This window comes from Salmo salar, chromosome ssa11, assembly GCF_905237065.1.
Source record: "Salmo salar chromosome ssa11, Ssal_v3.1, whole genome shotgun sequence".
Taxonomy (NCBI): domain Eukaryota; kingdom Metazoa; phylum Chordata; class Actinopteri; order Salmoniformes; family Salmonidae; genus Salmo; species Salmo salar.
In genome coordinates, this window is record NC_059452.1 from 51,082,157 (window position 1) to 51,101,970 (window position 19,814).

Consider the following 19,814-nt stretch of genomic DNA (forward strand, 5'->3'; position numbering starts at 1 on the left):
ACAGTAGCAGTGTGTTGGACTGGGCAGTACAGTAGCAGTGTGTTGGGCAGTACAGTAGCAGTGTGTTGGGCTGGGCAGTACAGTAGCAGTGTGTTGGGCTGGGCAGTACAGTAGCAGTGTGTTGGGCTGGGCAGTACAGTAGCAGTGTGTTGGGCAGTACAGTAGCAGTGTGTTGGGCTGGGCAGTACAGTAGCAGTGTGCTGGGCAGTACAGTAGCAGTGTGTTGGGCTGGGCAGTACAGTAGCAGTGTGCTGGGCAGTACAGTAGCAGTGTGCTGGGCAGTACAGTAGCAGTGTGCTGGGCAGTACAGTAGCAGTGTGTTGGGCTGGGCAGTACAGTAGCAGTGTGCTGGGCAGTACAGTAGCAGTGTGTTGGGCTGGGCAGTACAGTAGCAGTGTGTTGGGCAGTACAGTAGCAGTGTGTTGGGCTGGGCAGTACAGTAGCAGTGTGCTGGGCAGTACAGTAGCAGTGTGTTGGGCTGCGCAGTACAGTAGCAGTGTGCTGGGCTGGGCAGTACAGTAGCATTGTGTTGGGCTGGGCAGTACAGTAGCAGTGTGCTGGGCAGTACAGTAGCAGTGTGTTGGGCTGGGCAGTACAGTAGCAGTGTGTTGGGCAGTACAGTAGCAGTGTGTTGGGCTGGGCAGTAAAGTAGCAGTGTGTTGGGCTGGGCAGTAAAGTAGCAGTGTGTTGGGCAGTACAGTAGCAGTGTGTTGGGCTGGGCAGTACAGTAGCAGTGTGTTGGGCTGGGCAGTACAGTACCAGTGTATTGGGCTGGGCAGTACCAGTGTGTTGGGCTGGGCAGTACAGTACCAGTGTATTGGGCTGGGCAGTACAGTACCAGTGTGTTGTGCTGGGCAGTATCAGTGTGTTGTGCTGGGCAGTACCAGTGTGTTGTGCTGGGCAGTATCAGTGTGTTGTGCTGGGCAGTACCAGTGTGTTGTGCTGGGCAGTATCAGTGTGTTGTGCTGGGCAGTATCAGTGTGTTGTGCTGGGCAGTATCAGTGTGTTGTGCTGGGCAGTACCAGTGTGTTGTGCTGGGCAGTACCAGTGTGTTGTGCTGGGCAGTACCAGTGTGTTCGGCTGGGCAGTACAGTAGCAGGAACAGTGTACAGGCTGATCAGTGGTGACCTACTGAGTAGCGATTACGTCAGGCTGGGTAATCATGACATTATTCTGGGCAGCGGTAACATCATTCTGGGTAATCATGACATCGTTCTGGGTAATTATGACATCATTCTGGGTAATCAGGACTTCATGCTGGGTAATCAGGACTTCATGCTGGGTAATCAGGACTTCATTCTGGGTAATCAGGACTTCATTCTGGGTAATCAGGACTTCATTCTGGGTAATCAGGACTTCATGCTGGGCAGCGGCGACATCGTTCTGATGACATCAACACTTGTCTCCCAGTTTGAGAAAGCGCTGTGATTTTTGCTTCACCATCCGATGCTGCCTCTGGGCCGACTGCGCCTGCTCTATAGCCTCACACAGTTTCTACAGGAGGAGGAGGAGAGACCGTTAGGTAGTGTGGGTCGAACACAAGCACACACACACACACAAAAAGGTGTATTATTGGGACCTTGGCAGTGGCAGGGTACTTGAGGTGCAGCACTCTCATGGGTTCCAGTCCATCTCTCTTTTGGAACTTCAGCTTGTTCTGTTCCTGCCGTCAGACAAAGAGATTCAGTCCAATACAATACTTGTTCTGTTCCTGTCGTCAGACAAAGAGATTCAGTCCCATTACAATACTTGTTCTGTTCCTGCCGTCAGACAAAGAGATTCAGTCCAATACAATACTTGTTCTGTTCCTGTCGTCAGACAAATAGATTCAGTCCCTTTACAATACTTGTTCTGTTCCTGCCGTCAGACAAAGAGATTCAGTCCAATACAATACTTGTTCTGTTCCTGTCGTCAGACAAAGAGATTCAGTCCCAATACAATACTTGTTCTGTTCCTGTCGTCAGACAAAGAGATTCAGTCCCAATACAATACTTGTTCTGTTCCTGTCGTCAGACAAAGAGATTCAGTCCCAATACAATACTTGTTCTGTTCCTGTCGTCAGACAAAGAGATTGTCCCAATACAATACCCAAGGAGATAAGGATGCAAGTAATTAAGTAAGTAAGTGAGTGAATTTTAAAAATAGTTCTGACTGGACCTAAGGATGCTATTTAATGTGTCAGGTAAAAATGTCTCAGCCAGACCTTGCAGTAGATCACCAGGTCGCCTCCTTCCACGTATGGAGGCCTTGAGAAATACTCAAACAGACACTCCCACTCTTTGTTGAAGTGTCCCACAAACTCCACCTCCTTCACACACATCACTCTCCTGTAGGAAAACAAGAGATGTCACGGGGCCTATGAGTTAGAACGTGATAAAAGGGCAAAATACATGACAACCTCAATATTAGAATAATTGTACTTCATCGACAGTAACGTTAATTCATACACAATGAATGCAGGAGTGTTTAATGAATATATAGATACTGTAGATCTACTGTATATAGTAGTATCTATCTAGTAGTATCTATCAGTCAAAAGTTTGGAGACACCTACTCATTCTAGTTAATTTTTTACTATTTTCTGCATTGTAGAATTTTAGTGAAGACATCAAAACTATGAAATAACACATATGGAATCATGTAGTAACGAAAAAAAGTGTTAAATGAAAATATATTTTATATTTGAGATTCTTCAAAGTAGCCACCCTTTTCCTTGATGACAGTTTTGCACACTTGGCATTCTCTCAACCAGCTTCATGAGGTAGTCACCTGGAATGCGTTTCAATTATCAGGTGTGCCTTGTTAAAAGTACATTTATGGAATTTCTTTCCTTCTTAATGCGTATGAGCCAATCAGTTGTGTTGTGACAAGGTAGGGGTGGTATACAGAAGATAGTCTTATTTGGTAAAAGACCAAGTCCATATTATGGCAAGAACAGCTCAAATAAGCAAAGAGAAACGACAGTCCATCATTACTTTAAGACATGAAGGTCAGTCAATCCGGAACATTTCAAGAACTTTGAAAGTTTCTTCAAGTACAGTTGCAAAAACCATCAAGCGCTATGATGAAACTGGCTCTCATGAGCACCGCCACAGGAAGGAAGACCCAGAGTTACCTCTGCTGCAGAGGATAAATTCATTAAAGTTACCAGCCTCAGAAATGAAAGCCCAAATAAATGCTTCAGAGTTCAAGTAAAAGACACATCTCAACATCAACTGTTCAGAGGAGACTGTGAATTAGGCCTTCATGGTCAAATTGCTGCAAAGAAACCACTACTAAAGGACACCAATAAGAAGAAGAGACTTGCTTGGGCCAAGAAACACGAGCAATGGACATTAGACTGGTGGAAATCTGTCCTTTGGTCTGATGAGTTCAAATTTTAAATGTTTGGTTCCAACCGCCGTGTCTTTGTGAGACGCAGAGTAGGTGAACGGATGATCTCCGCATGTGTGGTTCCCACCGTGAAGCATGGAGGAGGAGGTGTGATGGTTCTTTGCTGGTGACACTGTCAGTGATTTATTTACAATTCAAGGCACACTCAACCAGCATGGCTCCCACAGCATTCTGCAGAAACACACCATCCCATCTGGTTTGGGCTTAGTGGAACTATCATTTGTTTTTCAACAGGACAATGACCCAACACACCTCCAGGCTGTGTAAGGGCTATTTGACCAAGAAGGAGAGTGATGGAGTGCTGCATCAGATGACCTGGCCTACATAATCACCCGACCTCAACCCAATTGAGAGGGTTTGGGATGAGTTGGACCCCAGAGTGAAGGAAAAGCAGCCAACAAGTGTTCAGCATATGTGGGAACTCCTGCAAGACTGTTGGAAAATAATTCCAGGTGAAGCTGGTTGAGAGAATGCCAAGAGTGTGCAAAGCTGTCATCAAGGCAAAGGGTGGCTATTTTGAATAATCTCAAATATATTTGGATTTGTTTAACACGTTTGTGGTTACTACATATTTCCATATGTGTTATTTCACAGTTTTGATGTCTTCACTATTATTCTGCAATGTAGAAAATAGTAAAAATAAAGAAAAACCCTGGAATGAGTTGGTGTGTCCAAACTTTTGACTGGTACTGTAGGTATACACACAGTGCATTCAGAAAGTATTCAGACCCCTTCCCTTCTTCCACAATTTGTTACGTTATAGCCTTATTCTAAAATTGATTAAATGCATTTTTTCCCTAATCAATCTAAACACAATACCCAATGACAAAGCTAAAACAGGTTTTTACAAAATGTTGCTAATTTATTACAAATGAAAAACTGAAATACCCTATTTACATTACCATTCAGACCCTTTGCTATGAGACCTGAAATTGATCTCAGGTGCATCTTGTTTCCATCGATCATCCTTGAGATGTTTCTACAACTTGATTGGAGGCCACCTGTGGTAAATTCAATTGATTGGACCCGATTTGAGGTGTGCCTCTTTCCAAGGCATGTCCAATCAATTGAATTTACCACAGGTGGAGTCCAATCAAGTTGTATAAACATCTCAAGGCTGATCCAATGGAAACAGGATGCACCTGAGCTCAATTTCAGGTCTCATAGCAAAGGGTCTGAATACTTATGTAAATAAGGTATACGTTTTTTTTTTGTAATAAATTTGCAAAAATGTCTAAAAACTTGTTTTCAATTTGTCATTATGAGGTATTGTGTTTAGATTGATGAGAATTTGTATTTATTTAATCAATTTTTGAATAAGGCTGTAAAGTAACAAAAATGTGGAAAAAGTCAAGGGGTCTGAATACTTTCCTTGAATGCACAATTTGTTAAAGACCTTTTCAGTTAAAGTGTCTTCTCAAACCAGTATCCCCAATATACAACACAAAATGTCTACCCTGAGGCACTAGTCACGTTGAACTGAAGTCTTCCATAATGTACCTGTTGGTCACTATAATGTTGGTCTTCCTGTGTCCAGGGTATAAACAGTGTTCTCTGAAGATCTCTCCTTCCAGCTGCTTGATCTCTGACCTCTGAAGGAGCAGTGTCCATGTGTGAAAACATACAATACATTAGCTGTGTTCGAATACCCATACTAACTTCCTGTATACTACATACTATTAGTTTACTTTAGTATACTGTAAACCGAACGGTATCGTTTCAGTTGAGCGTACTAGAGCGTCGCCTGTCTACTGGAAGTTGATGCTGTTGCTATGCAACCTCTTGCTAGCTTGTTAGCATAACAAATGACTAGCTAAACATTTTACGATTTCGGGTGTGTTCGTAAAAATCTGGGGTGCCGTAGTGCACTCTGGGCCTTCGTCAAATCCAGAGCGTTGACAGATTGTCCGTTTGTAAATTTGAGAGCGTTTCGCTCTCGGAGCGTTCAGAGCGCACACGAGGAGTAGGGTTGATCCGAGCGTTCAACGGCAGTCAAGCACCCAAGCTAACTGGCTAACGTTGGCTAGCTACTTCCAGACACCTCACTCTGACCATTATACTCGCCCTCGCAGAGCTGGTTAGGCTGTTTTCAAGTTATCCAGAGCCTTGGTGACTGTAACTGTGTTACTGTCAACAATTTAATTAATCTTTTTTTTGTTGCTGATGTTTATTATTCTACGAGTGTTGAGCGTTTTGTAAATTCATCAGTTATTCTGCGCGAGAGTGTTCTGAAATCAGAGTAGATAGCCAGAGTTAACAACGTCGATTGAAACGCACAACGACTATACCACTTAGCTAAGAATGATGTGAATAATCAAGTCAATAAACGTTGGGTAGTTAGTTAGGTAACTAGCTAACGTACCGGTACATACTGCAGTAATGCTATGCCGTTCATAAGGATAGCGTAGCTAACATACCGGTAAACTCTGCTGTAATGCTATGCGGTTCGTAAGGATAGCGTAGCTAACATACCGGTACATACTGCAGTAATGCTATGCGGTTCGTAAGGATAGCGTAGCTAACATACCGGTACATACTGCAGTAATGCTATGCGGTTCGTAAGGATAGCGTAGCTAACATACCGGTACATACTGCTGTAATGCTATGCGGTTCATAAGGATAGCATAGCTAACATACCGGTACATACTGCAGTAATGCTATGCGGTTCGTAAGGATAGCATAGCTAACATACCGGTACATACTGCAGTAATGCTATGCGGTTCGTAAGGATAGCGTAGCTAACATACCGGTACATACTGCTGTAATGCTATGTGGTTCGTAAGGATAGCGTAGCTAACAAATTGTCAGCCAACATAACATGTAACGTAACTTATTTGAAAAGTCATTACTTTATTAAATTGCTCAACATTTTCTTAACATTTGTCATAATTAGTTAAAGCAATGAATTTGTATCTGCTCTCTTCGGGCTGTATATTTTCTGCCATTTTCTTCAAATCTGAAAACGTTGTGAAGCCACGCCCATTTTCTGAAGAATTGCATTATGGGTCATAAAAGCACGAAAAGCATTTATACTTCGTATTTTGGCGAATTTAGTACGACATCCGTTATATTTTGGCATACTAACTATATCCATACTACGACCAACAAGCATACTCACTTCACCTCACAAATAATACGGTTAGTGGGGTGATTATGACTATTCGAACACAGCTCACGTCTTCATTTGTAATCTAATAATAACACAATTATGTTGTAGCTAAACTTCCCTTTCTAATTTCTAACTTTACTGTAAACGAGCAAATCACTGCAATGAATTTTCCACATGTAATTAAGTGAGTGTATACAGGTTTATTAGATTTCAGGTTGAAAGTGACAACACATAGAATAGAACATAGTGAATGTATTGACCAATAGAAATAAACCATTACCCGTCACATTAACATACATTCATATAGTTTAAGGCAGTCAGACTAACTAGAGAGTTAAGGATTGTGGCTGTGTGGTATATATATGTTGGAAAATAATTACAAAGTATCTATCAAATATAACATTAATTTGGTCATGCTTCTTTGAACAATAACACAGTTTCTAAATCATTTAGCATACGGTTATAGTAACTCATACACAAAGTAATTTAAGAGTATAGCATCAATATATGATTATGAGTGCATACTGTATATACAGATACGAAAGCAGTGATTTCCAAGGTGATGCTATGAACCTTTTATAAAAATATTGCTAACTTCTGCAGGAGTATCGTTACTAGTCAAAAAACAAACGACTACATTTCTTTAGTAAAATATTATTTTCAATCATTTAAAAAAAAAAAATTATAGGGTAGCTTATAAGGGCTGGACAAATCATCTGCATATATTATAGCAGGCTAAATCGTTTCATTTCCTAATTCTGTAAATATGAAGAAAAAAATTGCAAAATATTTCATTTGGCAAAAGTAATATAAAAACCTGACTTAAAAACAAGACTGAGGTATTGTACGGACAGAGATTTCTTTCCCTTTGGCATGCAAAACAATTCAGTTTTCAGCAAAGAAAACTGAATTAAGAGTCATGAAATCAGCATAGTATACACATTTACAAACCAGATATAGGAAGGAGATTAAACCTTGACATAGATACAGAGCTTCACCTATGTGTGTGTCAACAAATCAACGATCAGACATTTTAACTCAACATCAACTGGCTGTTGATAGAACTAAGATAAGTGTCCATTGATTACTAGCAATTGAATTACATCATGTAGAGAACACACAAGCCCATAATCAACCTCAAACCCCCTTCTATTCCTCATCATGCTGCATGAAGGAGAAAGAAAGAGAGAGTGAGCGAGAAAAACACACAAAAGGACAGAGAGGAAATTAGAAGTGAAAAGAAAAAAGACTGACACTTCAAGGCCAGCGGTGTCAAAGAGAAAGACATGAACGTTTCATTTCTCTAAAGACAAAAAATTGAACTCATTGGTTTCAAGATTACACTTTCAGATTGACTCCGTCGTTGTTACAGACATGTAATTTAAGAGTGTATAAGGACAAATTAAAAAATATATAATTTAGAACAGAAAAGTGCAGAAATCGAAATAGGAAAAAGCAACAGTTGTTATATGGTCCCCCTTTTCTCCAACCTGGACAATTCTACGTCCAGCCATGGGGGTTTTAGTGTTGTTCTAAGGTGGGTTGCTAACCTGGAATAGGTCGTAACCCTTGGCGTCCTCCTGGTCGTACGGTCTGATGATTCCGTCCTCTCGGATCAGTCTGACCGGCCTCAGCTTGGTCACTTCCTCTGTCGATTCTGCCACCCTGCCAATCACAACGCACCGTCAGATCTCACAGAGCCAATCACAACACACCGTCAGATCTCACAGCCGATCAAAATTCACCGTCATATCGCACAGAGCCAATCACAACCCCAACATCCAAAAGGGGTTTTCATGAATAAAGCAAGAACAAGAACTAGTTTGCTTTCGGACCCAAACTCATAACAAAACTGCTATGCAATGTCTTCCCAATGAAACAGTAGCAGTAGGATAACATTACAGCAAAACCATCAGCACTAGCTGAATCCTGCTTCTGAAAGAAATCACTAACTTAAAAACCGTTCAGCCCAAAGGGGGAGGCAAACGGTGCATGAGTATGTATGCGTGCACGTACACGCGCACGTGTGTGTGTGTGTTCCAGTATCTCACCTTTCGTTACCTCTAGTGTGAAAGCATGGAACAATAATTTCATCAGGTTATCAGGAATTGATAAGTGATTAATATGCTTTGTGAAGGATAATGAATGACGTGGTGGTGAATGAACAGAAATACTATGTGATGGTGGGGGGCGGCCTGTGTTTTGGCATTTCAGAACCACTGGGGAATTAGGAATGTTTTGGCTCAACATTAGATACCTGAGAGGTGAGAGGAAGGGAGGTTATGAGAAAGCTAGGGGGGGTTAAAGTGACAGTAGAGACTGGATGGTCTACTTGGCTGTGTTCTCCAGTCAGAGTGCTGTTGGCAGAGCCATTTCAGCCCCATAATCAACAATGTAAACTAACCAGCTACATGCCAGCACATTTCCCCCATAATGCCATTCCACTCTACAATGCATTACATCAGCCTATCACAGACCTGGAGCCCCCCAGGGTCAATACAGCTTGGGTTCCTGACACATTGTGTAGATATTATATTGTCTATATGTTTGTTTCTTTTTTTAAACATTTTTGCAACAAAAAAAAAAAACGTTGCCAAACTGCCAATCTCTGCATGGCAGTGGTCGTGCGCTCGTGCAGTCGGCCAATCCCAGAGGAGAGAACAGGTGGAGGATGGGCTTGAGTGTGACTTTTATCAGCGACGTGACAGAGGAAGAGTCTATGTGTCTGCTGGTCTGACCGCAGTTGGAATCCAACGTGATGTTAAGTTACTGAGATACAGAACGACCTGCTGAGAACAGCAGCTCTAATCTTTAAAGAGCTTCATAGTAACATTATAAGTCTTGCTTCTCTCCCAGTCTGTTCAGTCCTCATGGGGTTTAGTCTGTTGGACCTCACGATGCTGCAGTATGGAGCAGGGAGAGGAGTCAGGTCAGAAGCAGCGTTAACAATGATGGAGGGGGGAGGGGTTAAATGTTCAGCGTTAACCAATCATTTCCTTTGGTTTGATCTGGAACAGCATGTTATAACAGCATAATAACTACTTCAACACCATGCAGTCACTTACCTCTCTGACAGACAATCTGATCTATGGGAAAGACAACTAACCCTCCATGCCAGCCAAACCCCTCCCCTATAGTCCCAAACCCCTCCCCTATAGTCCCAAACCCTTCCCCTAGAGTCCCAAACCCCTCCCCTAGAGTCCGAAACCCCCCCCTATAGTCCCAAACCCCTCCCCTATAGTCCCAAACCCCTCCCCTAGAGTCCCAAACCCCTCCCCTAGAGTCCCAAACCCCTCCTCTAGAGTCCCAAACCCCTCCCCTATAGTCCCAAACCCCTCCCCTAGAGTCCCAAACCCCTCCTCTAGAGTCCCAAACCCCTGCCCTATAGTCCCAAACCCCTCCCCTATAGTCCCAAACCCCTCCCCTATGATCCCGGTGTAGGTCACGTGAACAAGAAGTGTTCACTATGGCCGCCCAGTCATTACCAAAGCTTTCCCACATCTCACCAAATACTCACTCAACAGAAAGATAAAAACAACATCTCCAAGGCATTAACTTTATGAGAAAACAAAATGAAAACACAACAGTTTACAAAATTAGTCAGCTCACAGAATTATAATGAACAGAACATAAAGCACCCAACATGGTTATGACTGGCAGACATAGACAAACATGGTTATGACTGGCAGACAGAGACAAACATGGTTATGACTGGCAGACAGAGACAAACACGGTTATGACTGGCAGACAGAGACAAACACGGTTATGACTGGCAGACAGAGACAAACATGGTTATGACTGGCAGACATAGACAAACATGGTTATGACTGGCAGACATAGACAAACATGGTTATGACTGGCAGACAGAGACAAACACGGTTATGACTGGCAGACAGAGACAAACACGGTTATGACTGGCAGACAGAGACAAACACGGTTATGACTGGCAGACAGAGACAAACACGGTTATGACTGGCAGACAGAGACAAACACGGTTATGACTGGCAGACAGAGACAAACACGGTTATGACTGGCAGACAGAGACAAACACGTTATGACTGGCAGACAGAGACAAACAAGGTTATGACTGGCAGACAGAGACAAACACGGTTATGACTGGCAGACATAGACAAACACGGTTATGACTGGCAGACAGAGACAAACACGGTTATGACTGGCAGACAGAGACAAACACGGTTATGACTGGCAGACAGAGACAAACACGGTTATGACTGGCAGACATAGACAAACACGGTTATGACTGGCAGACATAGACAAACACGGTTATGACTGGCAGACATAGACAAACACGGTTATGACTGGCAGACATAGACAAACACGGTTATGACTGGGAGACATAGACAAACACGGCTATGACTGGCAGACAGAGACAAACACGGTTATGACTGGCAGACATAGACAAACACGGTTATGACTGGCAGACATAGACAAACACGGTTATGACTGGCAGACATAGACAAACACAGTTATGACTGGCAGACATAGACAAACATGGTTATGACTGGCAGACATAGACAAACACGGTTATGACTGGCAGACATAGACAAACATGGTTATGACTGGGAGACATAGACAAACACGGCTATGACTGGCAGACAGAGACAAACACGGTTATGACTGGCAGACATAGACAAACACGGTTATGACTGGCAGACATAGACAAACACGGTTATGACTGGCAGACATAGACAAACACAGTTATGACTGGCAGACATAGACAAACATGGTTATGACTGGCAGACATAGACAAACACGGTTATGACTGGCAGACATAGACAAACATGGTTATGACTGGCAGACATAGACAAACATGGTTATGACTGGCAGACAAAGACAAACATGGTTAAATAATGTGACACAATACCACATTAAACAAAGCATTCCAAATAAAATCACAAAAATCACAATAACCTCTGTAGTGTCCTGTGTCCCTCTACTAACCTCTGTAGTGTCCTGTATTTGTCTCTACTAACCTCTGTAGTGTCCTGTGTCTCTCCACTAACCTCTGTAGTGTCCTGTGTCTCTCTACTAACCTCTGTAGTGTCCCGTGTCTCTCTACTAACTGCTGTAGTGTCCCGTGTCTCTCTACTAACCTCTGTAGTGTCCTGTGTCCCGTCTCTACTAACCTCTGTAGTTTCCCGTGTCTCTCTATTAACCTCTGTAGTGTCCCGTGTCTCTCTACTAACCTCTGTAGTGTCCCGTGTCTCTCTACTAACCTCTGTAGTGTCCCGTGTCTCTCTACTAACCTCTGTAGTGTCCCGTGGCTCTCTACTAACCTCTGTAGTGTCCCGTGGCTCTCTACTAACCTCTGTAGTGTCCCGTGTCTCTCTACTAACCTCTGTAGTGTCCCGTGTCTCTCTAGTAACCTCTGTAGTGTCCCGTGTCTCTCTACTAACCTCTGTAGTGTCCCGTGTCTCTCTACTAACCTCTGTAGTGTCCTGTATTTGTCTCTACTAACCTCTAGTGTCCTGTATTTGTCTCTACTAACCTCTGTATGCCGTGGAAGGTGCTGGAGGCCATGTCTACGATGCCCCCTGTCGGCCTGGCCACCACCCCCACCAGACCCTTCCCTATGCCCTTGAAGAACCCTGCCGCTCCCTCCTTCTTGGCCCCTGAGGGGGGCGATAGAGAGAGAGAATAAAACAAGAGTTAGACCTCTGGTTTAGAAAAGGTTAACACACAAAGCAAACTACACTGGAAATGTAGTAATGACATGTTCAACATACGCTGAGCGAACAAAACATTAAGAACACCTTCCTAATATTGAGTTACACCCCCCCGTAATGCTTAGAGAAGATCTTATGTCAAGTGTTATTGAAGTGTTGTGGTTGCTATAGGCCACCAAGTGCTAATAGTCAGTATCTAAATATAATGTGTGAAATGCTTGATAGTGTACAGTCGTGGCCAAAGGTTTTGAGAATGACACAAATATTAATTTTCACAGTCTGCTGCCTCAGTTTGTATGATGGTAATTTGCATATACTCCAGAATGTTATGAAGAGTGATCAGATGAATTGCAATTAATTGCAAAGTCCCAATTTGCCATGCAAATGAACTGAATCGCCCAAAAACATTTCCACTGCATTTCAGCCCTGCCACAAAAGGACCAGCTGACATCATGTCAGAGATTCTCTCGTTAACACAGGTGTGAGTGCTGACGAGGACAAGGCTGGAGATCACTCTGTCATGCTGATTGAGTTCGAATAACTCCTCTGTCAACCATGGTTACCTGCAAGGAAACATGTGCCGTCATCATTGCTTTGCACAAAAAGGGCTTCACAGGCAAGGACATTGCTGCCAGTAAGATTGCACCTAAATCAACCATTTATCGCATCATCAAGAACTTCAAAGAGAGCGGTTCAATTGTTGTGAAGAAGGCTTCAGGGAGCCCAAGAAAGTCCAGCAAGCGCCAGGACAATCTCATAAAGTTGATTCAGCTGCGGGATCAGGGCACCACCAGTACAGAGCTTGCTCAGGAATGGCAGCAGGCAGGTGTGAGTGCATCTGCACGCACAGTGAGGCGAAGACTTTTGGAGGATGGCCTGGTGTCAAGAAGGGCAGCAAAGAAGCCAATTCTCTCTGGGAAAAACATCAGGGAGAGACTGATATTCTGCAAAAGGTACAGGGATTGGACTGCTGAGGACTGGGGTAAAGTCATTTTCTCTGATGAAACCCGTTTCCGATTGTTAGGGGCATCCGGAAAAAAGCTTGTCCGAAGAAGACAAGGTGAGCGCTACCATCAGTCCTGTGTCATGCCAACAGTAAAGCAACCTGAGACCATTCATGTGTGGGGTTGCTTCTCAGCCAAGGGAGTGGGCTCACTCACAATTTTGCCTAAGAACACAGCCATTAATAAAGAATGGTACCAACACATCCTCCGAGAGCAACTTCTCCCAACCATCCAGGAACAGTTTGGTGATGAACAATGCCTTTTCCAACATGATGGAGCACCTTGCCATAAGGCAAAAGTGATAACTAAGTGGCTCGGGGAACAAAACATAGATATTTTGAGTCCATGGCCAGGAAACTCCCCAGACCTTAATCCCATTGAGAACTTGTGGCCAATCCTCAAGAGGTGGGTGGACAAACAAAAACCCACAAATTCTGACAAACTCCAAGCATTGATTATGCAAGAATGGGCTGCCATCAGTTAGGATGTGGCCCAGAACTTAATTGATAGCATGCCAGGGCGGATTGCAGAGGTCTTGAAAAATAAGGGTCAACACTGCAAATAATGACTCTTTGCATCAACTTCATGTAATTGTCAATAAAAGCCTTTGAAACTTATGAAATGCTTGTAATTATACTTCAGTATTCCATAGTAACATCTGACAAAAATATCTCAAGACACTGAAGCAGCAAACTTTGTGGAAATTAATATTTGTGTCATTCTCAAAACGTTTGGCCACGACTGTATGTGATGTAAACAGAGAGGTCTACTTTCTTGAGGACCTGAATATTGACTGGTTTTCATCAAGCTGTCTGCTTAAGAGGAAGCTTCTTACTGTAACCAGTGCCTGTAATCTGGTTCAGGTTATTAATCAACCTACCAGGGTGTTTACAAACACTACAGGAACAAGATCCTCCACATGTACTGATCACATTTTTACTAATACTGTAGAACTTTGTTCTAAAGCTGTATCCATTGGATGCAGCGATCACAACATATTGGCTATATCCAGGAAAGCCAAAGTTCCAAAAGCTGGGGCTAAAATAGTGTATAAGAAATCATACAAAATATTTTGCTGTGACTCTTATATGGATGAAATTAAAATATTTGGTCTGAGGAGCATACAGCTGCAAACATTTCTAACAACCTGTTTTTGCTTTGTCTTTATGTGGTATTGTGATGTCATTATGTGGTATTGTGATGTCATTACGTGGTATTGTGATGTCATTACGTGGTATTGTGATGTCATTACGTGGTATTGTAATGTCATTATGTGGTATTGTGATGTCATTACGTGGTATTGTGATGTCATTACGTGGTATTGTGATGTCATTACGTGGTATTGTGATGTCATTACGTGGTATTGTGATGTCATTACGTGGTATTGTGATGTCATTACGTGGTATTGTGTGTTGATTGATGAGGGCGAAAAAAAAATAATTTAATCCATTTAAGAACAAGTCTGTAACGTAACAAAATGTGGAAAAAGTCAATGGGTTAAATTGCACTGTATGTATGCACTATGTAAATTGTAGTCTCTTGTCTGTAATGTATTTTTCGTTATGTGTCGCACCCTGTTGGCGACGGCTATATGAGATCTTAATAACTCAAATCAGATCTACGAGGTGTCGAACAGCGTTCCACAGGGATACTGGTCCATGTTGACTCTAATGCTTCCCATAGTTGTGTCAAGTTGGCTGGATGTCCTTTGGGTGGTGGACCATTCTTGATACACACAGGGAAACTGTTGAGCATCAAAAACCCAGCAGCATTGCAGTTCTTGACACTCAAACCGGTGTGCCTGGCACCTACTACCATACCCTGTTCTTGTCCATTCACCCTCTGAATGACACACATAGACAATTCATGTCTCAATTGTTTCGAGGCTTGAAAATATTTATTAAACCCGTCTCCTCCCCTTCATCTACACTGATTGAAGTGGATTTAACAAGTGACATCAATAAGGGATCATAGCTTTCACCTGGATTCACCTGGTCAGTCTATGTCACGAAAAGAGCAGGTGTTCCTAATGTTTTGTACATTCTATATATTCTCCAAATCTTTGAAGGATTGAGACAAACTTCTGTTTCCCACAAAATTGGAAAGGAAATATTTATTGAACATTTATGAGTGATGAGACATGTTTTTTTCCAGTGAACGGAAGAAGAGTTCAGCAACAGGTCAGAGCGTTGTGAATAAACATACCTTCTACAGGTTTGGTGACGATGCCCGTTACCCCACCAACGACCCCCTACAGAGAGAGAGAGAGAGAGAGGACCGTCAGGGTTCCATTGTATCCAACATAAAAGGTCTATTCAAGAATAACAGGAAAGAACAACCTCTTGAAAACCACTCTGTTCGGGTGGTAATTACATTTAACAGCATTGTCCTGAATGAAGAGGGTTAATTTGTTGTTGTGTTTTGAAAAGCTTGACCTTATCATGACTTGGCCTTATCATGACTTGGCCTTCTAAAGGAGGACCCAGGACAGAAGACAAGTGAAGATGACCCTACTTTAGGTCCTGAATCAATAGAGGTAGATGACCCTACTTTAGGTCCTGAATCAATGGAGGTAGATGATACTACTTTAGGTCCTGAATCAATAGAGGTAGATGATAGTACTTTAGGTCCTGAATCAATAGAGGTAGATGATACTACTTTAGGTCCTGAATCAATAGAGGTAGATGACCCTACTTTAGGTCCTGAATCAATAGGTAGATGATACTACTTTAGGTCCTGAATCAATAGAGGTAGATGATACAACTTTAGGTCCTGAATCAATAGAGGTAGATGATACTACTTTAGGTCCTGAATCAATAGGTAGATGATACAACTTTAGGTCCTGAATCAATAGGTAGATGATGCTACTTTAGGTCCTGAATCAATAGGTATATGATACTACTTTAGGTCCTGAATCAATAGAGGTAGATGATACTACTTTAGGTCCTAAATCAATAGGTAGATGATACTACTTTAGGTCCTGAATCAATAGGTAGATGATGCTACTTTAGGTCCTGAATCAATAGGTAGATGATACTACTTTAGGTCCTGAATCAATATAGGTAGATGATACTACTTTAGGTCCTGAATCAATAGAGGTAGATGATACTACTTTAGGTCCTGAATCAATAGGTAGATGATACTACTTTAGGTCCTGAATCAATAGAGGTAGATGATACAACTTTAGGTCCTGAATCAATAGGTAGATGATACTACTTTAGGTCCTGAATCAATAGAGGTAGATGATACAACTTTAGGTCCTGAATCAATAGAGGTAGATGATACTACTTTAGGTCCTGAATCAATAGAGGTAGATGATACTACTTTAGGTCCTGAATCAATAGGTATATGATACTACTTTAGGTCCTGAATAAATAGAGATAGATGATACTACTTTAGGTCCTGAATCAATAGGTATATGATACTACTTTAGGTCCTGAATCAATAGGTAGATGATACTACTTTAGGTCCTGAATCAATAGAGGTAGATGATACTACTTTAGGTCCTGAATCAATAGAGGTAGATGATACTACTTTAGGTCCTGAATCAATAGAGGTAGATGATACTACTTTAGGTCCTGAATCAATAGGTAGATGATACTACTTTAGGTCCTGAATCAATAGAGGTAGATGATACTACTTTAGGTCCTGCATCAATAGAGGTAGATGATACAACTTTAGAGGTAGATGATACTACTTTAGGTCCTGAATCAATAGAGGTAGATGATACTACTTTAGGTCCTGAATCAATAGAGGTAGATGATACTACTTTAGGTCCTGAATCAATAGGTATATGATACTACTTTAGGTCCTGAATAAATAGGTAGATGATACTACTTTAGGTCCTGAATCAATAGGTAGATGATACAACTTTAGGTCCTGAATCAATAGGTAGATGATGCTACTTTAGGTCCTGAATCAATAGGTATATGATACTACTTTCAGGTCCTGAAACAATAGATGTAGATGATACTACTTTAGGTCCTAAATCAATAGGTAGATGATACTACTTTAGGTCCTGAATCAATAGGTAGATGATCCTACTTTAGGTCCTGAATCAATAGGTAGATGATGCTACTTTAGGTCCTGAATCAATAGGTAGATGATACTACTTTAGGTCCTGAATCAATAGGTATATGATACTACTTTAGGTCCTGAATCAATAGAGGTAGATTATACTACTTTAGGTCCTGCATCAATAAGTATATGATACTACTTTAGGTCCTGAATAAATAGGTAGATGATACTACTTTAGGTCCTGAATCAATAGGTAGATTATACAACTTTAAGTCCTGAATCAATAGAGGTAGATGATACTACTTTAGGTCCTGAATCAATAGGTATATGATACTACTTTAGGTCCTGAATCAATAGGTATATGATACTACTTTAGGTCCTGAATCAATAGAGGTAGATTATACTACTTTAGGTCCTGAATCAATAGGTAGATGATACTACTTTAGGTCCTGAATCAATATAGGTAGATGATACTACTTTAGGTCCTGAATCAATAGAGGTAGATGATACTACTTTAGGTCCTGAATCAATAGCGGTAGATGATACTACTTTAGGTCCTGAATCAATAGAGGTAGATGATACTACTTTAGGTCCTGAATCAATAGGTAGATGATACTACTTTAGGTCCTGAATCAATTGGTATATGATACTACTTTAGGTCCTGAATCAATAGAGGTAGATGATACTACTTTAGGTCCTGAATCAATAGGTATATGATACTACTTTAGGTCCTGAATCAATAGGTAGATGATACAACTTTAGGTCCTGAATCAATAGGTAGATGATGCTACTTTAGGTCCTGAATCAATAGGTAGATGATGCTACTTTAGGTCCTGAATCAATAGGTATATGATACTACTTTAGGTCCTGAATCAATAGAGGTAGATGATACTACTTTAGGTCCTGAATCAATAGGTAGATGATACTACTTTAGGTCCTGAATCAATAGGTAGATGATCCTACTTTAGGTCCTGAATCAATAGGTAGATGATTCTACTTTAGGTCCTGAATCAATAGGTAGATGATACTACTTTTGGTCCTGAATCAATAGGTATATGATACTACTTTAGGTCCTGAATCAATAGAGGTAGATTATACTACTTTAGGTCCTGCATCAATAAGTATATGATACTACTTTAGGTCCTGAATAAATAGGTAGATGATACTACTTTAGGTCCTGAATCAATAGGTAGATGATACAACTTTAGGTCCTGAATCAATAGAGGTAGATGATACTACTTTAGGTCCTAAATCAATAAGTATAAGATACTACTTTAGGTCCTGAATCAATAGGTATATGATACTACTTTAGGTCATGAATCAATAGAGGCAGATTATACTACTTTAGGTCCTGAATCAATAGGTAGATGATACTACTTTAGGTCCTGAATCAATATAGGTAGATGATACTACTTTAGGTCCTGAATCAATAGAGGTAGATGATAATACTTTAGGTCCTGAATCAATAGCGGTAGATGATACTACTTTAGGTCCTGAATCAATAGAGGTAGATGATACTACTTTAGGTCCTGAATCAATAGGTAGATGATACTACTTTAGGTCCTGAATCAATAGAGGTAGTTGATACAACTTTAGGTCCTGAATCAATAGAGGTAGATGATACTTCTTTAGGTCCTGAATCAATAGAGGTAGATGATCCTACTTTAGGTCCTGAATCAATAGGTAGATGATGCTACTTTAGGTCCTGAATCAATAGGTATATGATACAACTTTTGGTCCTGAATCAATAGGTATATGATACTACTTTAGGTCCTGAATCAATAGAGGTAGATTATACTACTTTAGGTCCTGCATCAATAGAGGTATATGATACTACTTTAGGTCCTGAATCAATAGGTAGATGATACTACTTTAGGTCCTGAATCAATAGAGGTAGATGATACTACTTTAGGTCCTAAATCAATAGGTATATGATACTACTTTAGGTCCTGAATCAATAGGTATATGATACTACTTTAGGTCCTGAATCAATAGAGGTAGATTATACTACTTTAGGTCCTGAATCAATAGGTAGATGATACTACTTTAGGTCCTGAATCAATAGAGGTAGATGATACTACTTTAGGTCCTGAATCAATAGAGGTAGATGATACTACTTTAGGTCCTGAATCAATAGAGGTAGATGATACTACTTTAGGTCCTGAATCAATAGGTAGATGATACTACTTTAGGTCCTGAATCAATAGAGGTAGATGATACTACTTTAGGTCCTAAATCAATAGGTATATGATACTACTTTAGGTCCTGAATCAATAGGTATATGATACTACTTTAGGTCCTGAATCAATAGAGGTAGATTATACTACTTTAGGTCCTGAATCAATAGGTAGATGATACTACTTTAGGTCCTGAATCAATAGAGGTAGATGATACTACTTTAGGTCCTGAATCAATAGCGGTAGATGATACTACTTTAGGTCCTGAATCAATAGAGGTAGATGATACTACTTTAGGTCCTGAATCAATAGGTAGATGATACTACTTTAGGTCCTGAATCAATAGAGGTAGATGATACAACTTTAGGTCCTGAATCAATAGAGGTAGATGATACTACTTTAGGTCCTGAATCAATAGAGGTAGATG

At 41.2% G+C, this 19,814-nt stretch overlaps 1 protein-coding gene across 1 annotated transcript; it reads right to left on the bottom strand.

Annotated features, from left to right (window-relative positions):
• Positions 1 to 423: 423 nt before the first annotated feature.
• Positions 424 to 15,775, bottom strand: LOC106592075 (vacuolar protein sorting-associated protein 13C-like). Its single transcript, XM_014183378.2, has 7 exons — positions 15,399 to 15,775; positions 12,012 to 12,135; positions 8,053 to 8,167; positions 4,894 to 4,985; positions 2,204 to 2,327; positions 1,580 to 1,663; positions 424 to 1,494 (listed from the first exon to the last, which is right to left on the bottom strand). Exons 2-7 carry the CDS (start codon positions 12,041 to 12,043, stop codon positions 1,393 to 1,395), a joined length of 549 nt encoding a protein of 182 aa, XP_014038853.1. The 5' UTR covers positions 12,044 to 12,135; positions 15,399 to 15,775; the 3' UTR covers positions 424 to 1,392.
• Between the last annotated feature and the right edge of the window lie 4,039 nt (positions 15,776 to 19,814).